Here is a 20,516-nt window from a genome sequence, read left to right as displayed (position 1 = left end):
TTCCTGCCCTGGTACTCCCCGGCAGCCAACTCTCATATCTTGCCACACCCCTTCTTCCTACTGCTCTTGAGGTAAACACATCTGATCATTCTCCCCATGGCCCTGGGTGGTCTTGTCCTGCACCTGCCTGCCCCAATCTGTCTCCATGTGCTCTAAGCCCACACACTGCATCCTGCTTTCAAATCTGATCGCTAACCCACACCCTTTCTGAAGGCCTCTGATCGCTCCCGTTGGGTTTTCCCAGAGATCTTGTTCCCATCTTTTACACTAAATTAACTCCAACTTTTCTTTCGGATCTTGCCTTGAAGAATCTTTTATTTAAATTGTGGAAGAAAATTAGGCCTGGTCCCAGCATTTACAAGTGACCCTTACACCCCCCACACTCTTAGAACATCCCATTGTGTTCTCGGCCTTTAAATCCCCACACCTTGCCCAAACCCCGATGCAGGCCCACAGCCCAACATTCTGAGCTAACTAATGTCATCACCTGATTAATATGCAGTGTGTCATGTTTTCCTAGACACTGTGTGGAGTCTCTCTAACCTCAGATTATGCTCTGTGATCTTTATAGCCTTGCCAAGGAAGAAGATAAACTTTGACTATGTCAGTCAAATTAGTGATTAAGAAATGTGATGAATTTGATTTCTTATTTTTTAGTCATTGAAGCGGCAATTTGAATACAGACCTTGCAGGTACAGAAATTGGCAGACATACAGGCATAGAAATGTATCTGAGGTCAATGACTCATGGCAGAAGCATGAATCCTACCCCTCGATGATTCCCACCCCTGGCATCTTTCCAAGCTTGAGATGCTATTCTGCCTTCTCTTGCTGTTGAAAAAGAAATACAGAAAATGTCCTAGAAGAAAAAGCAAAGTTTGGCCTGGGGCAGCGCCATGTAGTGTGGCTGTCAGCAAGGCTCTGTGTGGCCAGCACTGTTAGGGAAGCGTCCTGCTCTAGCTATGAGCACCTAGGTCGTCTGGCTTGTTGGAAGCACACTGGAAGCTGTTCTCCCTCAGCACAAGTAGAGATGGGGTTCCTAGCTTGCACTCCAAGAAACTGCCCAAGCAAAGAAGAACTTCCAGAAGGAAAAAAGATCTAATATCCCTCCTCAACTTCATGTACCAGAAGAGTCAGACAAGTCATAGCGTGTGAGCTGACATCACATATTCAACAGCGACAATTGTGGGAAACTGCCCTTTAAAAAGACAGCCAAGCAACAGACTTGCTATAAACCCAAGTGGACTGAGTCAGATTTTATTTACTTTAGGCTCCTTGCTCAGACCTCATATTTTGTAATGGATATGGGAAAGAACTGAAGACTTTAACATTAGTGACAGGCTTAACTGGAAGGACAGACATTCTTGATCCCTAAATGCCAGGCATTTGCTGCCTGAAAGAAAGGGGACCTCAGTGGGGTTGATGGGTCCTCATCCCAGTCTTCTGTGTCCTTTACCTCCAGAAGATGTCTAAGATTGTCCTTGAACTTCTCATAACAGTATCTAATGTCTCTGACCAAAGTGCCCTTAGATGAGACTGTGTTGGACACAGTAGACACATCCATTACCTGAATCAAGATGAGTGAAAATCTACCCCCAAATAATTCAGAGCAGAAAAAAGTTGAAGATTTTCTTTCATTTGGTTTGATGCAAGGGTTCATGTAGCCCATGTTGGCCTTGAACTTATTCTATAGCACAGGGTGTCTTGAACTCCTGTTCCTCCAGCTTCTACCTCTCAAGAAGGATTTCATCAATTAATTTATCTATTAGCAAACCCACATTCTAGGAAACAGAGGACACTAAGTTATTGTCCAATGCAGTCCATGGACACCTCCTGTGTTGGCCAGACCGTAAGTGCTGGGACTTGCTCCCCTGTGCCCTCAGCACAGGGTAAGTAAAAGGACCCCGATAATCCTCACTGTGAGAAAAGTTTCAGTAAGTCATTATATCTTATTCCGGACCATCCAGCTTTCCTGGTGATGCTGCGTGCACAGAGAAGAGAGGAGAGAGTGAGATAACGGATCTGCAGGCACCATGCAGACCCAGTATTTGCAGGGACAGACCCAGTGACTATCTTGGGACAAACAGCAAAACAGACAGAATCTATTTTCTTAATTAATCCGTCAAACCCAATGGGACATATTACTTTGTTTTAACTCAGCGGTTCTCAACCTGGGGGGTCAAATGACCCTTTCACTGGTGTCGCCTAAGACCATCAGAAAACACAGATATTTGCATTACAATTCACAGCAGAAGTAAAATTACAGTCAGAAAGTAGCAATGAAAATGAATTTATGGTTAGGGCTCACCAAAACATGAGGAACCGTATTAAAGGGTTACAGCATGAGGAAGGCTGAGAACCACCTGTCTTAACTAAAAACGCAGGGAAGCAATTGTTTAGGAAACCTGTATTGAGAAGGAATTGTTGTGGAATAATAAGATTTCTTGAATGATATAAAAGACAAATCAAGATGCTTACCACCCAGATGATGTTGGATGTTTTCATTCTACTGATCTCTATTTGAAATACCATGTCTAATTCTTGATGAGTAAGGTTGGGGACAGTCCACTGTAAATTCACTTGCTGAAGTTTAGACTCAACAGTTACATTAAGTATCTCAGGCGTCAACTGGAAAGGCTCACCCAGCACTGAAAGACCAAACACAGATATAAAATAACCCTCAATGGGGGTACAATTGAATAGACACACACCCAAGAGAGACGCTGTTCCATGTGCTCCCCAGCGAGCTTTGGACAGTGTGTTTGCATATACGTTCTAGCTTCAGGTACTGAGAGACTCTGAGAAGGCATTAGAAGTTACATCAGCAAAGGAAAAAATTAAGACCCCAAAGAAGCAGAAAACTTGCTCAGCAATGCACAGCATATTACCGAGCTGGTAAACAACTAGATATATGTGTCTTTCCTGAGTAATCTAACTGATGTGAATTCATAATGCAGACAATACGATTTTTTAAAAAATATCTCATATTTTGATTTAATACTAAAAATCAGTTTTTGGAAACTTTGAGTTCCATGGCTTATTAGAAGGTTCCAGAGTGGAAGCGTATCACCTATATAGACACAGTTCCATGTATTTCAATGTGCTGAGCTTCAATATCTCCAGCAAGGGTTCGCTGAACTCTTTGGATGAGACAGCAATGATTATAGGCGCTTAATAACAAACAAAACACTGGTGACGAGATTCCCCAAGCAGAGAAAGAGCCTAATTGGAGAGACACAACACAATCATGGAAACAGTCGTGATTGTGAGCTTGGAGCACTGGAATGACTCCTCAAAGGAACAGAAATTCAAACATGGACAGATTCCTGCGCATCACTGGCCCCTGGAAGTGCCCAGTCTCTTCCCTGACTGTCGTTAAACCTTACATAGAACCACAGGCATAGCTTGTACACAGAGACAACAACTGCAATACACTCTGCTACAAGATAGACTGTGGGCCTAGATCTGCTTGGGTTACTGTCAGTTCCAGAGAATAAACAGTTGACTTTCACTTAAGAGAGGAAAACACCATAGAGAATTGAAAGGAATTATTTGTTGCTGATTCAACTGTTTCAACTGTTGGACGGAGGAGGTCTGAAATAAACTGGGGACTTCACAAGGGTTTTGAAACAATAAAGGCTCCCTTCATAAAACCAGCTGGTGTCCGCTGACCTATGTATAAGAGACATCTGCTTCTTGGCCTTCATTTCCCTAGTTTTTTAGAAACTGGTGACTTGAAAGCTTCTTGTATTTCATTTAAAAGGCAAGAAAGCTTCTAAGGGAGGAAGCTTTGGCAACTAAACACACGCTTAGCATGGATAAGTGTAGTGATATTTCATTTGTATTTTAATAAATAAAACTTACTTGAAGATCAAAAAAGTAAAAAGCCACCCTGGCTAGCCCTGAAGACCAGGCAGCAGTAACACATGCCTTTAACCCCAGTAGGCACACTAGCTTGCCATAGAGACCAGGTGGTAGTGGCGCATGCCTTTTATCCCAGAACCAGAGAGGAATATAAAAATGGGAGGAGACCACTCTCACACACAGTCTCATTCAGAAATTCCTGGAGGCAGCATCGCTATTTCAGACTGAGGTAGAGATAAGAGCCAGTGGCTGGCTGTTTGGCTTTTCTGACCTTTAAGTTGGACTCCAATTTCTGTCTCTCAGTTTTTATTAATCATTCTACAAATAAAGCCCCCAGTTCAGTTTCCCTGCAGCCTCTCCCTTCCACAAAGGGGTTCACTTATGTGAAACATCCAGACTAGGTAAATCCATAGAAATAGTAAGTGGACTGGTAGTTGCCAACATTGGGAATCAAAGAATCAGGAACTTTAATATAATCGATATTAATGTTTCTAGTATCCAGAGGCTGTGTTTCTGGTCCCTAGCAGTATTAAGAAGCAAGGCTCCACCATTCATCCCCAATAGGCCAACCAAATAAATAAATAACAGTATACAACAGAGAAAACAGTTTTATTTAGTGTATCTGCATTGGGAAGAGAAACAAAGAGACCCAGTGACTCTCTAAGTCTTCCTTGAAGGGAAGTACAGGTTTAAATAGAAGGCAGGACCATGCATCGTCATCATTAAGCAACCCTAGTCAAAGTGTGGTCCTGTCCATCACTGTCTGCAGCTTGCCCATTGAGGAATATTACTTTAACTATGTAAAGATGTGCTGCATTTGTTTCACCTTGCCTGCATAAGGCACCCGATTGGTCTAATAAGAAGCTGAAAGGCCTGTAGCTAGGCAGGAGAGGGATAGGCAGCACTGGAAGGCAGAGGGAATAAACAGGAGGAGGAATTTGGCTCAAGAGAAGAACAAGGAGGAGAAGAGAACAAGGGAGAAAGAGAGGGATATGCCCAGGGTAAGAAGCCAGGCAACTGGCAGCCAGTCTGACATGAGAAGCAGTGAAAGTAAAATAGAAAGAAAGAAAGAAAGAAAGAAAGAAAGAAAGAAAGAAAGGTGGAAAGTCCCGAGGCAAAAGGTAGATAAAGGTTAATTTAAGTTAAAGAAAAAAAAAAAGCTAGTCAGAAACGAGCCTAAGCTAGGCCAAGCATTCATAACTAAGTCTCTGTGTCATGACTTGGGAGCTGGTTTGTTGGCCCAAAAGAAGAAACCTGGTACACCCGTCTCTCCTGCAAGGGGATTGGGAAACCTCTTCTTGGGAAAAAGCTCCTCCTCTGGAAGACACTGGGCTTCAGCATTTGCTTTCTTCTGCCCTCTGACTCCCAGGGAAATTCCAATTCCTTGGATGATAAATAATCTGACAGAATAAGGGAGGGGCACAAATTTAAAATATCTTCAACTCCCACCAGGATAGTTACAGTAATATTATGAAATATTAAATGTCACTGATGATTGAATCACTGTAACCATAAAGATAATTAATTTTATTAATTAATTAATTTAATTTATTAATTTAGTTTTATGTTATATGACTGTTAACTTAATAAAAATTTTCATGATACATGGTAATGATAAAGAAACAATAAAAAGCTGAGCTTCTAGAATCCTGTCAACTCCATTGTTACTAAATTGTCAAACTTAAATCATGTGTTTTGATTTAAATTATTCCACACTGTGATGTGGGAGTCCCCTCTGTGTGCTATGGTTATCATTAATGAATAAAGAAACTGCCTATAGCAAGGCAGAACTTAGGTAGGCAAGGAAAGCTAGGCTGAATGCTGGGAGAAAGAAGGACAGAGTCAGAGAGAAGCCATGGAGCTGCCACCTCAAATAGAGGCTGGGAACTTTACTCGGTAAAGTGGTGACACACAGATTACTAGAAATAGAATAAATTAAGATGCAAGAGTTAGGCAATAAGAAGTTAGAGCTAATGGGCCAAGCAATGATTTAAATAATACAGTTTTTCTGTGATTATTTCAGATCTAAGCTAGCCGGATGGCCGGGAACCAACAAGTGGCCCTCCTCCACCTACACTGTGGTTTGTGTGTGGTTTGAGTATCCAACAGAGATTCTCAGAAATATGGTTCTAGTGTGGGGATGGCCAAAGGTGGTAGACTATTAAGAAGTAGGGCCAAACTAACATGCTAGTGGAAGTCCGTAGCTGTCTGATCAGAGCTAAGGCCCACTCAAAGGCAGGGAAATCACACCTGGTTTTAGAAGGCTGCCTCCCAGGGCTACCGATGCAAAGCATCACAGTCCTGCCTCCACTTCCTTCCCCACTTCGGTGGGCTGTGTCTCACCCTTCCTTCAGCTGTCTTTTTCAAGTGTTTTGTCATGGTGACTTGAAAGTAAATAATTCCCATGTTCTCTCTCTGTCTGCCTAACCCATGACTTTCTCACCCTTGATGGCAGCAGGTTGTCATAGGCTGCTTTTCTGCTGAGGGCTGTGGCTGAAACAAGAGTGTGATGAAGTCTTACTTAGCTCAGGGAAATCAAGATTAGCAACACACGGTGAGTATAGACATTCTACATTTGATCGACACATGAATGAGTCAGCTCCTGTCTCACCTTATTTCTGGAAGCTCTACCCAGATCTCCCACGTTGTTTCAACAAAGGGGAAGTTCTGGAAATTAGCGTACATTATCAGCAAATGTGGAACAACTCAGGTACTTGAGTAACAGCAGTGAGAAGTAATGTGGGGGAAGAGGAACTAAAACTCCGAGGTGAAGCCAGGCAGGTCAAAGGGACCATGGAGATTAATAAATCCAATCTTGCTGACATTTCACAGAAGCTAGCTGAGGTTAAAAGTGGAGGTGGATGCCTGTGCCAAGGCTCAAATTAGACCAGACCCAGGGATTTTGGCTCCCAGGCCCACTCCCATGTCATGACATGGAAGTGTGGCTCAGGAGACCATTGGAGACTCCTCTGGGCTTAGTCATAAACACAGTCCCATTTTCCCCATGGTTTCTCTGACCAGCCCTAACACTTCTGGAGGAAATACTGTGTGGTTAATTCCCAGAAAGAGATATCACGTAATAGTTCTTAAAACAACATGATTCCAGAAGCATCTAATATCAGAAGGAAACATTCGTCCTACTTAATGGCTTAAATTTAAAAAAATCCCCCGGAGACAGATTTTTCTTTGCTTGTATATATGCATATGTGCATTTATGCTTTTCTCTGAACAACATGATTTAACCTTTTTTACAGCGTGTATTGGAGGAGAGCAATGTAGCTCTGTGAGACTAGGAGCTTGCGGCCAAGCCTGATATCCTGAGTTCTATCCCTGGAACCCACATGGTGGAGGGAGAGACCAAGTCACACAATTTGTCTTCTGTCCTCCACACATGTATTGTGACATGCATATGCAAATAACTCCTATATGCGTGTGCACATGTGCATGCGTGCACACACATAGACACACATGTTCTCCTCAATAAATGCAAAAAAAAATTAAAAATCTCCACATATTTATAATTTTTCTTATGTATAACCTCAAAGAGAGAAGAACACGTCAGAATGCTGTGGTCAACTCCTCTGGCTGATGGAAACATGGTTGGAGCTAACTGAACGGTCTCACCTATGTCCTATTGCTTGGAAGAAGTTGGTTCAGGCTGTTTGAAATGCGGTCTCTGACCTGAGCCTAGTTAGTTGATTGAGGGGTGTCCTCACTAGTGTGAGTGGAGGTGTAGTGGGCAGTAGACACTAAAGAAAATCCCCACAGCTCTGATGAAGACAAAGATCTACCTGTTTTGTAAAGAAAGTTGGAGGCAGAAATGGAAATCGGGTTGCCAGGAACTTAGGGAAACAAGTTTGATCTAAACAATAGAAACGGAGCCGCAAAGGCTGACGTGAGAACAGTACATGTCACATGCAGAAGACACGCCATGTACAGTTGGGTCACATCGTGAGACTCTGCTGGGGGGAACAAACTGTGGCAAAAGCATTGCGAACGCTGAAGGTGGGGGGGGGGGTGCCTCACCATGAGGATGTGGTGTGTTAGGCTGTCTCCGAACCAGGGACTCTGACCTGAGCCTGGACATTCTCCATGCTCAGCCTCTCTAATCAGTTACAGTGTGCTTGACCCCAGGAGCCAGACAGACTGAGGGAGCTACACAAGCCACCAGTGAGAGAGTCCCGTCACCTGGCAGCTCAGCTTATATGGAAAAGAACTTCACTAACTGCTGTGTAAGACACCAGGAGAAATAGCATATTCCCACAGGCTGACACCAAACCTGGCTCTAAACGACGAGAGGCAGAACTTGCGCCTATCGGCAGAACTGAAATATCCCCTTTTCTTTTCTTGCAGTTCTAAGGATAAATGAAGAATGCTATGCATATTCTTTGCGAATGTCATTTTTCCGTGCACGGAATTATATCTGCGCTCTTTGTTAAAAAGCAAATACAGCAAAGAATAATACAGGAAGAAAAAAATGCAAGGTTTTATACGATATGGACAAATGCAGGGGAAATTTATGAGCCAATAGAAACTTTCTCAAGTCTAAGGATCTATGTTTAAGTGAGTTCAAAGTAATAAAGTATCCACATACATTTGATAAAATATTCACATGCTTGCGCATTTATGGAGTTGACTTACTCTAAACTGCGGTCTTCTGGGGAGAGCTAATTGACAAACACTAGTTCTCTGGCAGAAAGCAGATTTCAGCACTTCCGATATTACATACTTGAGAGAGTTCCTACTGCCTGCCAGGCTATGATTGCTTTTTAGTCATATTTTATAAGCCTAACAGCTCTCGGCAAGCATGACTAAGGGGCATGGGAACTTGTTCTAACCTAGCCATGAGAACTAGTCTGGGCTGTTCCATCTTGCCCAGCAGGGCTTGGAAAGAAACCCCCTGGCAACGGTCTCCATGAAACAGAGCAATTCCAAAGCTCCGTGATCTCAGATAAACTGACAACCACCCCAATGAACAGAGCACAGAGCAGGAAACCAAGGCGAAGTAGTGGACTTACTAGTGGTGCCCTCAGGATGAGGGAGGCCATGTCCAAGGCAACTGTGGCTTCCAGAGATTTAACACATCTCATGTGAGCTAATCACCAACTCCAAGAGAAAAGAAATGGCTTAACTTTTCTCCAAAGCACCGGTTGGTTCATCCTTATATGTTCTTTACTTCTGTTTCGGCTTCTTACCTTCGGTTAGGGATGCTCTCAGGGACAGCACTGCCAAGAGGAAGACTGGATGAAGGACCGCAGAGAAAGCCATTGGTCTGACTGTCTGAAAAAGAGAAATTACAAGAAAGGGAATTTTATTTTTTTTTTAATCTTTAACTCCTAGTTCGTTTCTCGTGCCAGCTGTGGTCAGGGATGGGACTGAAATCTCTCCTTTTTCTCCCCTTGGATTCATGTCCTCTGCCTTTGGAGCAAGAATTCATATTCCTGTCTCACGAAATGCTCCTCAAGTCATAAGTGAGGCACAGCTGATAGAGACCTGTGTGAGCCTTGAAGACTTCCTCTGTGGTGGGTTTCTGAGGCAGGGTGGCAAGCGCTCAGTGATCAGCCAGTTCGTTTGACTCATCCAAGCAAAGCCAGCAAGGCAGAAAACCAAGTGAAAAATGAAAAAAACCAAACAAAGCAAACGCTGACTGAAAAGAACAAATATAATCTCAAAAGGGCTCGTGTGAGGGGCTAGAGAAATGCCTCAGGGGTTGGAAGCCCTTGTTGCCCTTGCAGATGGCCTGGGTTTCATTTCTAGCACCCACACTCGGTAGCTCAAAACCATCTGTAACTCCAGTTCCAGGGGTCCAACACCCTGTTCTGACCTCTGCGGACACATATGGTACACAGGTATATGTGCAGGCAAAAATAACTACACAAAAAGTAAAATAAGCAATTTATTAAAAATGTTAACCAATAAATTTAAAAAAAAAACTGAATTCACCCCCAAAGCCATCTTTACACTTCCCCTTTCCTCTCACTGAAATTCAACCTGGGAAAAGTTAGCATACTCTAGGCGATGGTCATTCTCGTTGTTCAATACTATTTCCGCTTTGTTTCAGTTCTGGTGGGTTTTTTTTTTTTCTTTTTAATTTTTTTTTTTTTTTTGGTATTTTGCCTCTGAAAAGAATTGCAAATTGCAGCAGGCCAATCGAGTTCCACTGATTCATAAGATGATTTGAACGGAGGACAATCTGAGGGCAGAGAGAGGAAGGCTAGATGACCTCAAAAAGACCAATTCCTTCCTAATTTAATAGCAAACCCATTAGTCAGGGGAAGCATTAATCCTCACTTTTCTCTTCAGGACTCTGAGTCAGAACGGTTCATAGAAAGCCCGTTTCTGCCCTTGTCCTGTTGCCCAGTGCTCACCCAGAGCTAGAAATTCTGGGAGTCTGCTTATGAGTTCCCACTGCCACCGTCTCCGTTCATTTTCAAACAGGGTCTTACAGATAAGGAGCCACCACACAGACAAGAGGTGGCTAAAGCAAATGGCTCTATGGTGGTCACTGTGCCTGTGGTCAACCACGCCTGTGCGCTGAAGTCGTAGGCAGCCTTTCTGCACTGTTTTCTACTCTTGGCAAAACAACAATCCGTTCACACCTGATCTCTACTTAGAATTGCGTAGTCTGACTAAACGCCAGAGCCAGGAGGAGAACTAATTCAAGGAGAAGCCATGTGTGCGTGTGTGTGTGTGTGTGTGTGTGTACACACCAAGAGAGCATAGGAAGAGACCCATTGGGAAGTGTCTACCATTCTGTTGAAAGTGACTGCAGCCTGGGTCCAGGCACTTGCCACTGTATCCTCCCACTAACTCTTGGGACACAAAGGGGCCACGGTGGGAAAGAAATCTCATGCCACAGTCTGAAAGAAGAAGGCTCTGGAGCTGATGTGCACACCAAATGGTTTCTCTATGACTGGGCTATTAAAAATGTTTCTAAACACATGACGCTACTTCAAGACGTTAAAATCATGGGCAGAGAAATGCCCAGAGAAAACCCGAAGTAATGGTAAGTAGAGATCAGGGGGTAAAGGTCACCAGGTAAGACGAATGGAAAACACAGCATTCACAGGAGGTCACAGTGTCGGAATCCCAGCAGGGGGTCAGCAGCTCCCACCCTCTGCTCTCTCTACCTGTTGGACTGAGAAGCCTGAGAAAGAGCAACAGCAGGGCTTCTGATTTCTTGTCGTACCTGAGGCCCCCTGTCTCATACACACCAGACAGGTAGCAATTGTGACCCAGAGGTCACTGCCCTCACCTGAGTTCAGTGGCTATTGTAATCTCCCTTTCTGCCATATCATCATCCTTTGGCTTTCCTCAGCCAGCCACTGTCTGACAATACAACTGGGAAAGTTCCAGAAATAATTAGAAAGTTTATATATTTTTATAAGTATTTATTTAGTGACTGTGTGCTGTGTTGTGTGTGTGTATGTATGCATGTGTGTGTGTGTGTGTGTGTGTGTGCATACATGCTCACACTGTGGCTCCACCATGCAGACTCCCAGATCAAGCTGAGGTTTTTAGGCTTGGCAGCCAGGGCTCCTGCCCACTGAGCTATTGAGCTTCAGTTGGCTTCTACTTCAGACTGTTGTTACGCTTGCTCTGTCGCTGGGGCTGCGAGTGTCTTACTGTACAATCGTGCACAACACAAGAAAACAACAGCACATACAGAGTGTGGGTCCCAACTGCTTAGGGCTGTCTTCTGGGGATCTTAGGATGCCCTCTCTGCAGACATAGAGGACCCCTGCATAGTTTGCAGTGTCTTCCCTGGACGGCCACCATCAACCCGAGGACCACGGGCCGCAGGACTGTAAGTCTTCACTGTTGCCTGGAATCCTCCTGGAAAAATCAATAAAGTTCTTGAAAACTGGCAGAAAGGGAGTTGGCAGCTGCAACATCTCAACGGAGTGTTTCTTCAGAAACCACACAGGAATAATCGTCCGACAGCCTGAGGCTAACAGTGTGTGGAGAAATGGACACCACTTCCTTGCAAACCCTGGAACACAGCCTTATGCAGGGTAATTGTGCCTTCCCCAGTTAGGCTAGCCTGCGAGTGTCAACTGTTTCTTGATGGGATCGTGAAGACGAAGAGTACCCAGAAGATTCAAGGACCAAAAGGAGGCAGGTGTGGCTGAGGGGAGGGGAAGAGTGAGAGGAAGCCCAGGGATGAGATTGAGCATTTTTGGAGCATAGAGGAGAAAGAGTAGGCATTGTATTTGCATAGCTTGAACTGCCGTGGAAAATCCCTGGAAAGATTTCACAGAGCTATACTGAGCTGATGCGCAGGGCACAGAGTTCAGAGATGCAGAAAGAAAGAAGGAAGCGGAAGTGGAAGGAGACATGAAGCCGAAGTCAACAGTCTGGATGAAAACTTGAGGACAGAGTTTGAATGGTGGAGGTAGCAAGGTGTGGTGGGGTCAGCAAGAGATTTCAGAGGCAGAGCTGACGCACCATGGGTGGTGACCAAATGAAATATCAAGAATTTTGGCTCAAGTGCTTTGAAGAATCACCATTTAGCAAGGCAGAAGACTGGGCTGGATGGATTGGGAGTCTCTATCAAAAGCTCTCAGCTCCAGAGAGAAATTTAAGATGCTTGTTTGATCTACCTAAGCAGCCAGCTGAACTCATGGAATTCCTGCCCATCAGTAGAATAATTTCGGGTGTGCATGAGACTACGTGATTGTAAATAAAGACAGAAAAAGGACAAGTGCAAGCCCAGAGCTTGGGATACTCCACAGCCTACACTATCTTCGGGGGCACACATGCACCATACAGACAAAAATGAAAACCCTGAGTAACTTGGTTTTCCAGCACTCTCAAGGATGAGCGCTGTGAGTGGGTGAGTGGGCCGGTCGATCAGTACCTACCTAAGGAGCAGAAATTTCCCACTGCTCAGGGCACACGGTGTCCAGACATCCAGCCTCAAATTCACCCAGCAGCCTCAGAAGCTGCGGCTCTCAGTGAGCAGTGTTCTGCTCCAGATTCCCAGTAAGAGAAGGAAGGCAGAGAGGGGTGTGTCTGTTTGCCCTGTGTCCTTCTCCAAGTCTGTTCTTTCTCACATTTTATCATCATTGAATAGACGTGTGCCACTAGAGAGAGCACCCTCTGTGCACCAGAGTCCCAGGACATGCCTGCCACCCAGAAAGCATCTGGGAAATGAAGAAAAATTGGTACCATTTTTCTCCTACTTCCTCTTCTTTGTTTTCAACTTATTTTTAATGAAAACACAAATTGATTCCCTTTCAGGCCTTTTTTCCTGCCATCACATTTTCCCAGTTTGTAACCTTTGGCACACTTGGGGTTTGGGCGGGGTGGGGGGTGGGGTGGAGAGAAAGCTGCCATCTCTTTTGTAATTTACACTCTACTCATCCATCCACTCCCGTCTCTCCATATCTTCCCCATCTCTGGGCTCCCATTCAGTGTAGATCAACCAAACATCCCTCTGTGAAAATCTTACTCGCTTCACTGTGTTCTTTGAATGTCCTCCCTGCTCTTCAAATCTTCTGTGCAAACTCCTATTTTCCCCGAAGGTCCTCTGAATGTCCAGGGTGAATGCTATAGGCGTAATAAAGTGCACTTCTAAGGAACTCCTGGTGAGCCTTCCCTTACCAGAATTTCTGGCTCAGTCAGGACTAAAGTATGTATTCCTGGGAAGTTTCTCTACCACAGAGAATCCTCATGAGACATTGCAACAGCCAACAGTCGGTTGTTTCCCCAAAACCTGGGTGTGTTGCCAAATTATTCAAAACTGGCTGGGTGATCTAAGGCTATCATATTCAAATGCCATTTAAAGATGTTGGTGGATGGTGTGTGTGTGGTGTGTGCGTTTGAAAAAGAAAAAGTTCTGTTTTTAGAATTGAACAGGCTCCAAGAGGTTATATGGTAGAGCACTTGTCTCAACATTTTCAACCTCGATGAGGACAAACTGGAAACCAGTTCCAAGAGCTCTGTGCTGACGTGCAGAGCGGCATGCATTGAGGGACAGTTCTCCATCGTTCCCTTCTTCCAGGGCACTGCCAGTAGGATTGCCACGCCCCTCTGAAGGGTCCTCATTGTTTCTGTATAAGACTGATGACTTAGGCTCCAGGACAAACGCCTCCTGAAGGTGCTAGCATTTCTTCTCCATCCTAACTTTGCATCCCTCCAATGGATAACACGTGTCCACCAAGTTCATAATCAAATCCTGACATAAGGAGCTGAACTAGTTCCTGTACAAGATTATTTCAGGGACGTGTGACCTTCACTTCAGCTAAAACTTACTCTCTGATTGGTAGGTAAATCCACAAGAATGATGAAACCAAATGCAAAGAATGTTCTTGATCCAAAAATGCAGAAATTTCACACATACTAAAGGTGGTAGAATCATTTGGGAAGAGATACTGTTCCTTTAAGTGATACTGGAGCAATAACCTGGACATCATAGGGCATCAAGCATGTCCTGAACTGTGGTAGGGGACTCAGGGTCGCGCTCCACTTTGGGAGTTAGTGGCTGTATAACCAAGCGCTAACTCTTTGACCGCCTCTTCTGTGAGAATGGAAGAGCCTGTCTTAGTAAATAGGTAGGGGGGTTAGTAGGCTTAAGAGTGACCACACATAGTAAATATAGTAAGTCTTATCTTTATTGTTACTGTTTTACTCCTTCAAGCAAAATATATCCCAAATAGTCACAAATCCAAGATACAAACCACAAAAAGCACCTTAATAAAAACAGTGCTGCGATGTTATGCAATCTAGCAGTCATAAAATGAAACCCCAATGCAGTAAAGATAAAGGCTGTTATCTCAACTATGTAATTTTCAAAGAATTAATGCCAAATAATCAAACATAACAAGCCAAATGGAAAAAATTAATACCAACTAAAAATATATGGCAAGGAGTCATTGTTCCCAATATGCAAAAATCTGCTCAAAGTAAGATTAAAAGGAAAATAGCTACTGAAAAATAGAAATATGTAATTCAGAAAAAGAAAAAAAATCCACATACTAAAAAGTAAAAAGAAATAGAGGAAGATTACTCGGATTGATGGAAGTCAGTTTAAAACAGTAACGATGCCTATTTCACCAGCAATTGGGAGACAGAGGCAGGAGGAGAACCACAAGTGTGAGGCCAGCCTGATCTAACTAGCAAGCTCTACAGCAGCCAAGACTGTGAACTGAGACCTTGTCTCAGAACCGTCACAACAAACAAACCCAAGCAGTCACTGAATATGAAAATGTCTGTGTAACATCAAATTATCAGAAATAAAGATGCTCTCAATACCACTAAATGGTAAGGAAATAAACATCACCACTCATTAAGAATCAAAGAGGGTGACCCTGCAGAAGTGTGTTTGACTGTATCTATTAAATTTTAGTATGCATTTTCTTTAATTCAAAACTAATCTATAATTCTATTATTAGGGTTATCCTACAGATAATATAAATACATCAAATACCCCCTCAAAGGAGCCAGAAATTTTAATTACTCTGCATCTCCACAAAGGGGAACGAAATGGTATTTGAGGGGGATAAACTAGACACAGGTGTTGACATGAAAAAATGTTAAAAAAAATCCCGAGTGGAAAGGTGAATTTCAGAATAGTGTTTGCACAGAGCATCTCTGCAGGACAAACATGGCAGCTGTGCCACGGGGCTGCCCAGAATTCCTTCCCAACAGACCTGACATGTGGACACCATGACTGACAGCATCCACACAGCCAACCCTGGCCAATGACGAAGCTTACTAAGCCTTTCCCTCCAATGAACTACCCTGAAAAGCAACTTCAACAGGTGTCTCCCCCAAGTCTAGCAAAAGTTTCCTGAGATCTGTGGCCCAGATGACTCAACATTTCAGAGCACCTCTGTTGAAGTTTCCTCTGAGTTCTACATCCAGAACAGCTTCAAGGCTGCAGACTGAGATGATCCTGCCTCACAGAATACTCCAGTCAGGACTTACCTATAATCCTAAATTTTCTTTGGGTCTCATAAAATTATTAGCACACTCAATCAGCAGGAAGTAGCCTAGAAAATTACGCCCACATTCCCCAACAATGGATTATGGAAGTTTTTCTTTGTTTAGTGTATTAGTTACAAGTTGTTATGGATAAATGGTCAGGAAAAAAAAACCTAAATAAAGGAGATTAAATTTAGGGTCTTGTTTTGAAAAAAAAGGGAGATGCTGTGGGATCATGCTCTTGTACTCTGTAAAGATTTGTCACTTGTATTGGTTTAATAAAACACAGATTGACCAGTTAGTAGCCAGGCAGGAAGTTGATGCAGGACAACCAGACTAGGAGAATTTTGGGAAGAGGAGAGGCAGAGGAACACAGTCCCAAGCCAGACACAGAGGAAACAAGATGAGAAAGCCTTACAAAGAAAAGGTTCCAAGCCACATGGCTAAACATAGATAAGAATTATGGGTGAATTTAAGTTGTAAGAGCTAGTTAGCAATAAGCCTGAGCAATAGCCGAACAGATTATAACTAATATAAGCCTCTATGTGTTTCTTTGGGAATGGCTGCAGGACTGGGTGGAGCAGAAACTCCCATTTACAGAACTGCTTGGTGGCATAAAGAGGTCCTCCCCACCTTTCCTCCTCCCCACTTTGCACAGGTGCCAGGTGGGCACTGGTCTGATAGTCCTTCTCCATTCTGTTTTGTTCCTCATAAGAACCTATCTTAGTTAGGGTTTCTATTGCTATGAAGAGACACCATGAGTAAGGCAACTCTTATAAAGGGAAACATTTAGTTGATGTGGCTCACTTACAGTTTTAGAGACTCAGTCCATTATTATCATGGCAAGAAGCATGGCGACATGTAGGCAGATATGGTTCTGGCCACATCTTGATTAGAAGGCAATGAGAAGTGGTCTATGACACTGAGGATATACAGGACCTCAAAGCCCACCCCCACAGTCATACACTTCCTCCAACAAGGCCACACCTACTCCAACAAAGAAATATCTCCTGATAGTGCCACTCCCTTTGAGGGCCATTTTTTTCAAGCCACCACAATACCTCTGTATACTTTTTACTATCTTTTGGTCTTCTAACTAAAGAATTCAAACTGGCCCGAAGGGCAACACCTACCTAGCCACACTTACAAATGTAGAGCTTGGATGGAAGGAAGGAAGTGGGATGACAGAAACTACAAATATCTTTTTCAAATTACATGGTCCTGTAACATAAAGCATTCTTTAAGGTGTGTGTATGTGTATATACGGATGTGCACACATGTGTTTATACTTGCAAAAGCAGTGAGAATTCTATTCTTTTTACATTTGCACTATATACTCCAGGAGAATCGATTAGTTGGCTTTGTTTTCTGATTCTATTCTAATCCATGGCAACTGAGAAGATCTGAAAGAGGTTAGCAAATTTTATAACCTGGATAAGCCTAGGAGGGTGTTAGTTGTTATGTTTAATATTTGTGAGCTCTTAATCCTTGGATGCAGGTACTAAAATAATGCATTCCCAATGCAAAAGGTAGCCAGTGTCCTGAGTAGAAATGCATATTACCAACCTTCTGACGAAGAGATGCTGAATTTATATGTGTGAAATTTAATTAATCTAAACCATTTTAGTTTAGTCATCTGGCATGTAATTGTGTGTATGTTTTCAGGGTTACCTATGAGAATGTATTTGCACATGTGTGCGGAGGCCAGCCTTGGTTGTCATTCCTTGAAAACTGTCCACCTTATATTTTTAGATAGGGTCTCTCATTAGAACCAGAGTTTAAATGGTTTAGGCTAGGACAGCTGGCCAGTGAGCCTCATGGAAGAGTCTATTACTATCCCTGGAGGCAAAAGAGAACACTAAGGGTGAAATAGGTTGAAGGTAGCTTGCCTTGCGACACCACTAACTGGCTGTAAAGTCAGTATTGGAAACCAGGTGAGTGAGTTACTAAAGTTCAACCCCTTCCCATCTGGCCTTGCCTCTTCTGTGGTTCATATTAAAATGGACAGTGAGGAAAACACCATTGCTAGTAACTGTGAACTCAGGAAAAAATCTGATGGAACTTCATTAGATAAGTTAGAAACTTTACAGGCAAAGTAAATCTAAACACCTACTATTTAAACTCCAGTACTTAATGACCTAGTATTGACATGAAAGGGGCCCCCCAAAAAACTAATGAAAAGAACCCAGTCCAGGGATGGACCCTGTAGGAAGGGGAACTGATTTCATGATGAAAACCCAAATTTCATCTTGAATGATGGTACATGCCTGAAATCCCAGCAGTCAGGAGGACAGGACAGTTGTGAGCTCAAAGCTAATCTGAGTTAGATAGTAGGCTAGAATAACAGCAGTTGGTTGCTGTTTGTGTGACTTCAAAACTACACCTATCAAATGTAATGCGAAGTCAGTGAAACCTGGGGAGTCAGGATCATAGAATGGGGGTGGGGATGGAGACTGTGAAACTGGGGTCAGCCACTGGGAAGGAAAACCTCAAGTAGGGACAAGGACGTGTGTTTCAGGGAAGGGGTTTGCTCTCAAAAGATTCTGATAAACTGTGCGCCTTGTTTCCGACTCACAACGGTGTTCTGTTTGTTTTGCTTCCCCCCACCCCCCAGAAAGGTTTCCTGTCCAGAGAAGAGGGCCAAAACCTACTGTTCCCATAAATGAGCCGGAGAATGCACACTGCGATTTCCTTCCAGAGTCAGCAACACCCAGCCCAGGTCCCACAAACCTTTCTCTTGTTAAAGGCAGTGAGTGTCCCCAGTCACTCAGAACCACAGCCATGTTCCCAACTCGGTTCTTTTCTCCTGACAGAGGCATACAAAACATCAGCACCCATGGCCCTCCTGTGCACTGGGGATGGCAAGAGGCAGGTGACCAGGGTAGGAAAACAGGATGGTTCTGGTCACCTCCAGATCCACTCCAAAAACCCCTAGAATTGGAAGTGCAGCAGAGGGGCTGTGAGACTCCGATATGACATGTCTCTGTCACTTAACTACTGGCCCATCATCCAGTCACTCCATCTCACTGATAAAATGAAGTACACAGTTCTCGGTCAAAAGTAGCAGGAAGCATTATTATGATGTAAACAAGAAAAGTGAAACTAAGCCATAAAAAGTAACCTGGCCTAGATCCAGGTCTATTTACATCAGGGTTTGGACCTGTTGCTGCCCCTCCCAGCCCCCGCCTTCTTTTTTTTTTTTCCAGCAGAGTGCTTTAGCCTGCACCTAGGTTCCTCTTTTTTAAAAAAAATTTATTTATTTATTAAGGATTTCTGCCTCCTCCCCACCACCGCCTCCCATTTCCCTCCCCCTCCCCCATCAAGTCCCCCTCCCTCATCTGCTTGAAGAGCAATCAGGGTTCCCTGACCTGTGGGAAGCCCAAGGACCGCCCACCTCTATCCAGGTCTAGTAAGGTGAGCATCCAAACTGCCTAGGCTCCCACAAAGCCAGTATGTGCAGTAGGATCAAAAACCCACTGCGATTGTTCTTGAGTTCTCAGTAGTCCTCATTGTCCGCTATGTTCAGCTAGTCCGGATTTATCCCAGGCTTTTTCAGACCCAGGCCAGCTGGCCTTGGTGAGTTCCCGATAGAACATCCCCATTGTCTCAGTGTGTGGGTGCCTAGGTTCCTCTTTTAATGGTGTCTGAAAGCAATCCCTGTCCCTGTGCCTCTCTTCTGGTCACTTACTTGCGGCAGGACAGGTGGAAGCATCCATGAATGAGTGAGTGGGCCAGTGGCCAGTGCAGAACTGATAAAGGGAATCGCTGTTCTCACGTTCTGATTTCGGCACCCACTGCTACCTCAGGGACACCGACCCGGGCGTATAGCTGGGCATCGTTGACTGTGAAGGGCACCACTTTCATCCAGGCAGCTTGAGAAGAGGTACCAGCTCTCTCCACCTGTGCAAAAGCGCTGCTCCCACGCTATCTCAGCCGGGTGCTCTTCTCTACTTGGAAAGGGAAGCACCCATTCCCAGAGGAAATACCAGGGCTGTGTAGGAGTGAAGGGTTGGATGCAAGAGGATGGGGCAGTCATCAACTCCCACAGGCTATTTTGAGAGAGGAGCCAATGTGACCCAAGTGGAAATCCTAACTCCGTAAACATTTCCCAAACCACTGAAGAGAACTCAAAGAATGGCGATCCTCAAAGCAGGCCTGAACTCCGAGATACCCCAGCGACTTGCACTACGAGAAGATCTGGTCTTTTAGAATTACCCACTAGGTAGGCGGCACTTGTCTGGCACACCTCTTGTGGCTTGAGAGTTGGCGAAACCAAAGCGGGACAGAGCAGAGCCAGGAGTCTGCGGAGCACCCAAGCGCGGAGCTCTCCCATCGGGGAAGCGGAAGGAGGCGGCGCACGGTCCGCGAGGGTGCGGGGCTCCGGTACTCACCAGTCTGGCGAGCGGCTCCGGAGCCCGGCCGCTCTTCGGCCTGGCAGGGGCGCGGGTGCGGACGTCTGTCCCGGCGTGTGGAGGCGGCCCCGCGCCCCGGCTATGAATCAGCTGCGGGGCAGGAGTCCAGGGGCGGGAGTTACGGGAAGGCTTCTTCGGGGAGGGGGGGCCCGAGGGGCCAGCACTGTTGCAATTTCCCGTCTCGCTGAGCACTTTTGGCACTCCTGGGACCCGCAGGAATTTGCCTTCTGGTCCCAGGGGGGGACGATCGGGACCCTGCAACAGGGCGCTGTTCCCGGGACAGGGCGGGCGGGACCGGTGGGAAGGGAAGTGG

At 44.6% G+C, this 20,516-nt stretch overlaps 1 protein-coding gene across 6 annotated transcripts in view; it reads right to left on the bottom strand.

Moving 5' to 3' along the window:
• Positions 1-20,271, bottom strand: part of Osmr (oncostatin M receptor) — a 50,868-nt gene extending 30,597 nt beyond the window's left edge. For 3 of the 6 annotated variants that reach the window (XM_041631329.1, XM_041631334.1, XM_041631333.1), the window contains exons 1-3: positions 20,183-20,231; positions 9,059-9,143; positions 2,478-2,647 (exon numbers count right to left, since the gene is read on the bottom strand). In XM_041631329.1, the coding sequence (XP_041487263.1) occupies positions 2,478-2,647; positions 9,059-9,131 (243 nt within the window). In that variant the 5' untranslated portion in view covers positions 9,132-9,143; positions 20,183-20,231. Of the gene's footprint in view, positions 1-2,477; positions 2,648-9,058; positions 9,144-11,529; positions 11,700-20,182 lie in introns of those variants that run through there. The other 3 variants (XM_041631330.1, XM_041631332.1, XM_041631335.1) reach the window with 3 other exon arrangements.
• Positions 20,272-20,516: the final 245 nt, after the last annotated feature.

Source organism: Microtus oregoni, unplaced genomic scaffold, assembly GCF_018167655.1.
Source record: "Microtus oregoni isolate MIOR12 unplaced genomic scaffold, Mior012 000036F_ref0000092, whole genome shotgun sequence".
In the NCBI taxonomy this organism is placed as follows: Eukaryota; Metazoa; Chordata; class Mammalia; order Rodentia; family Cricetidae; genus Microtus; species Microtus oregoni.
The sequence above is the reverse complement of the archived record's forward strand: the minus strand, read 5'-3'. Positions and strand labels throughout refer to the sequence as shown.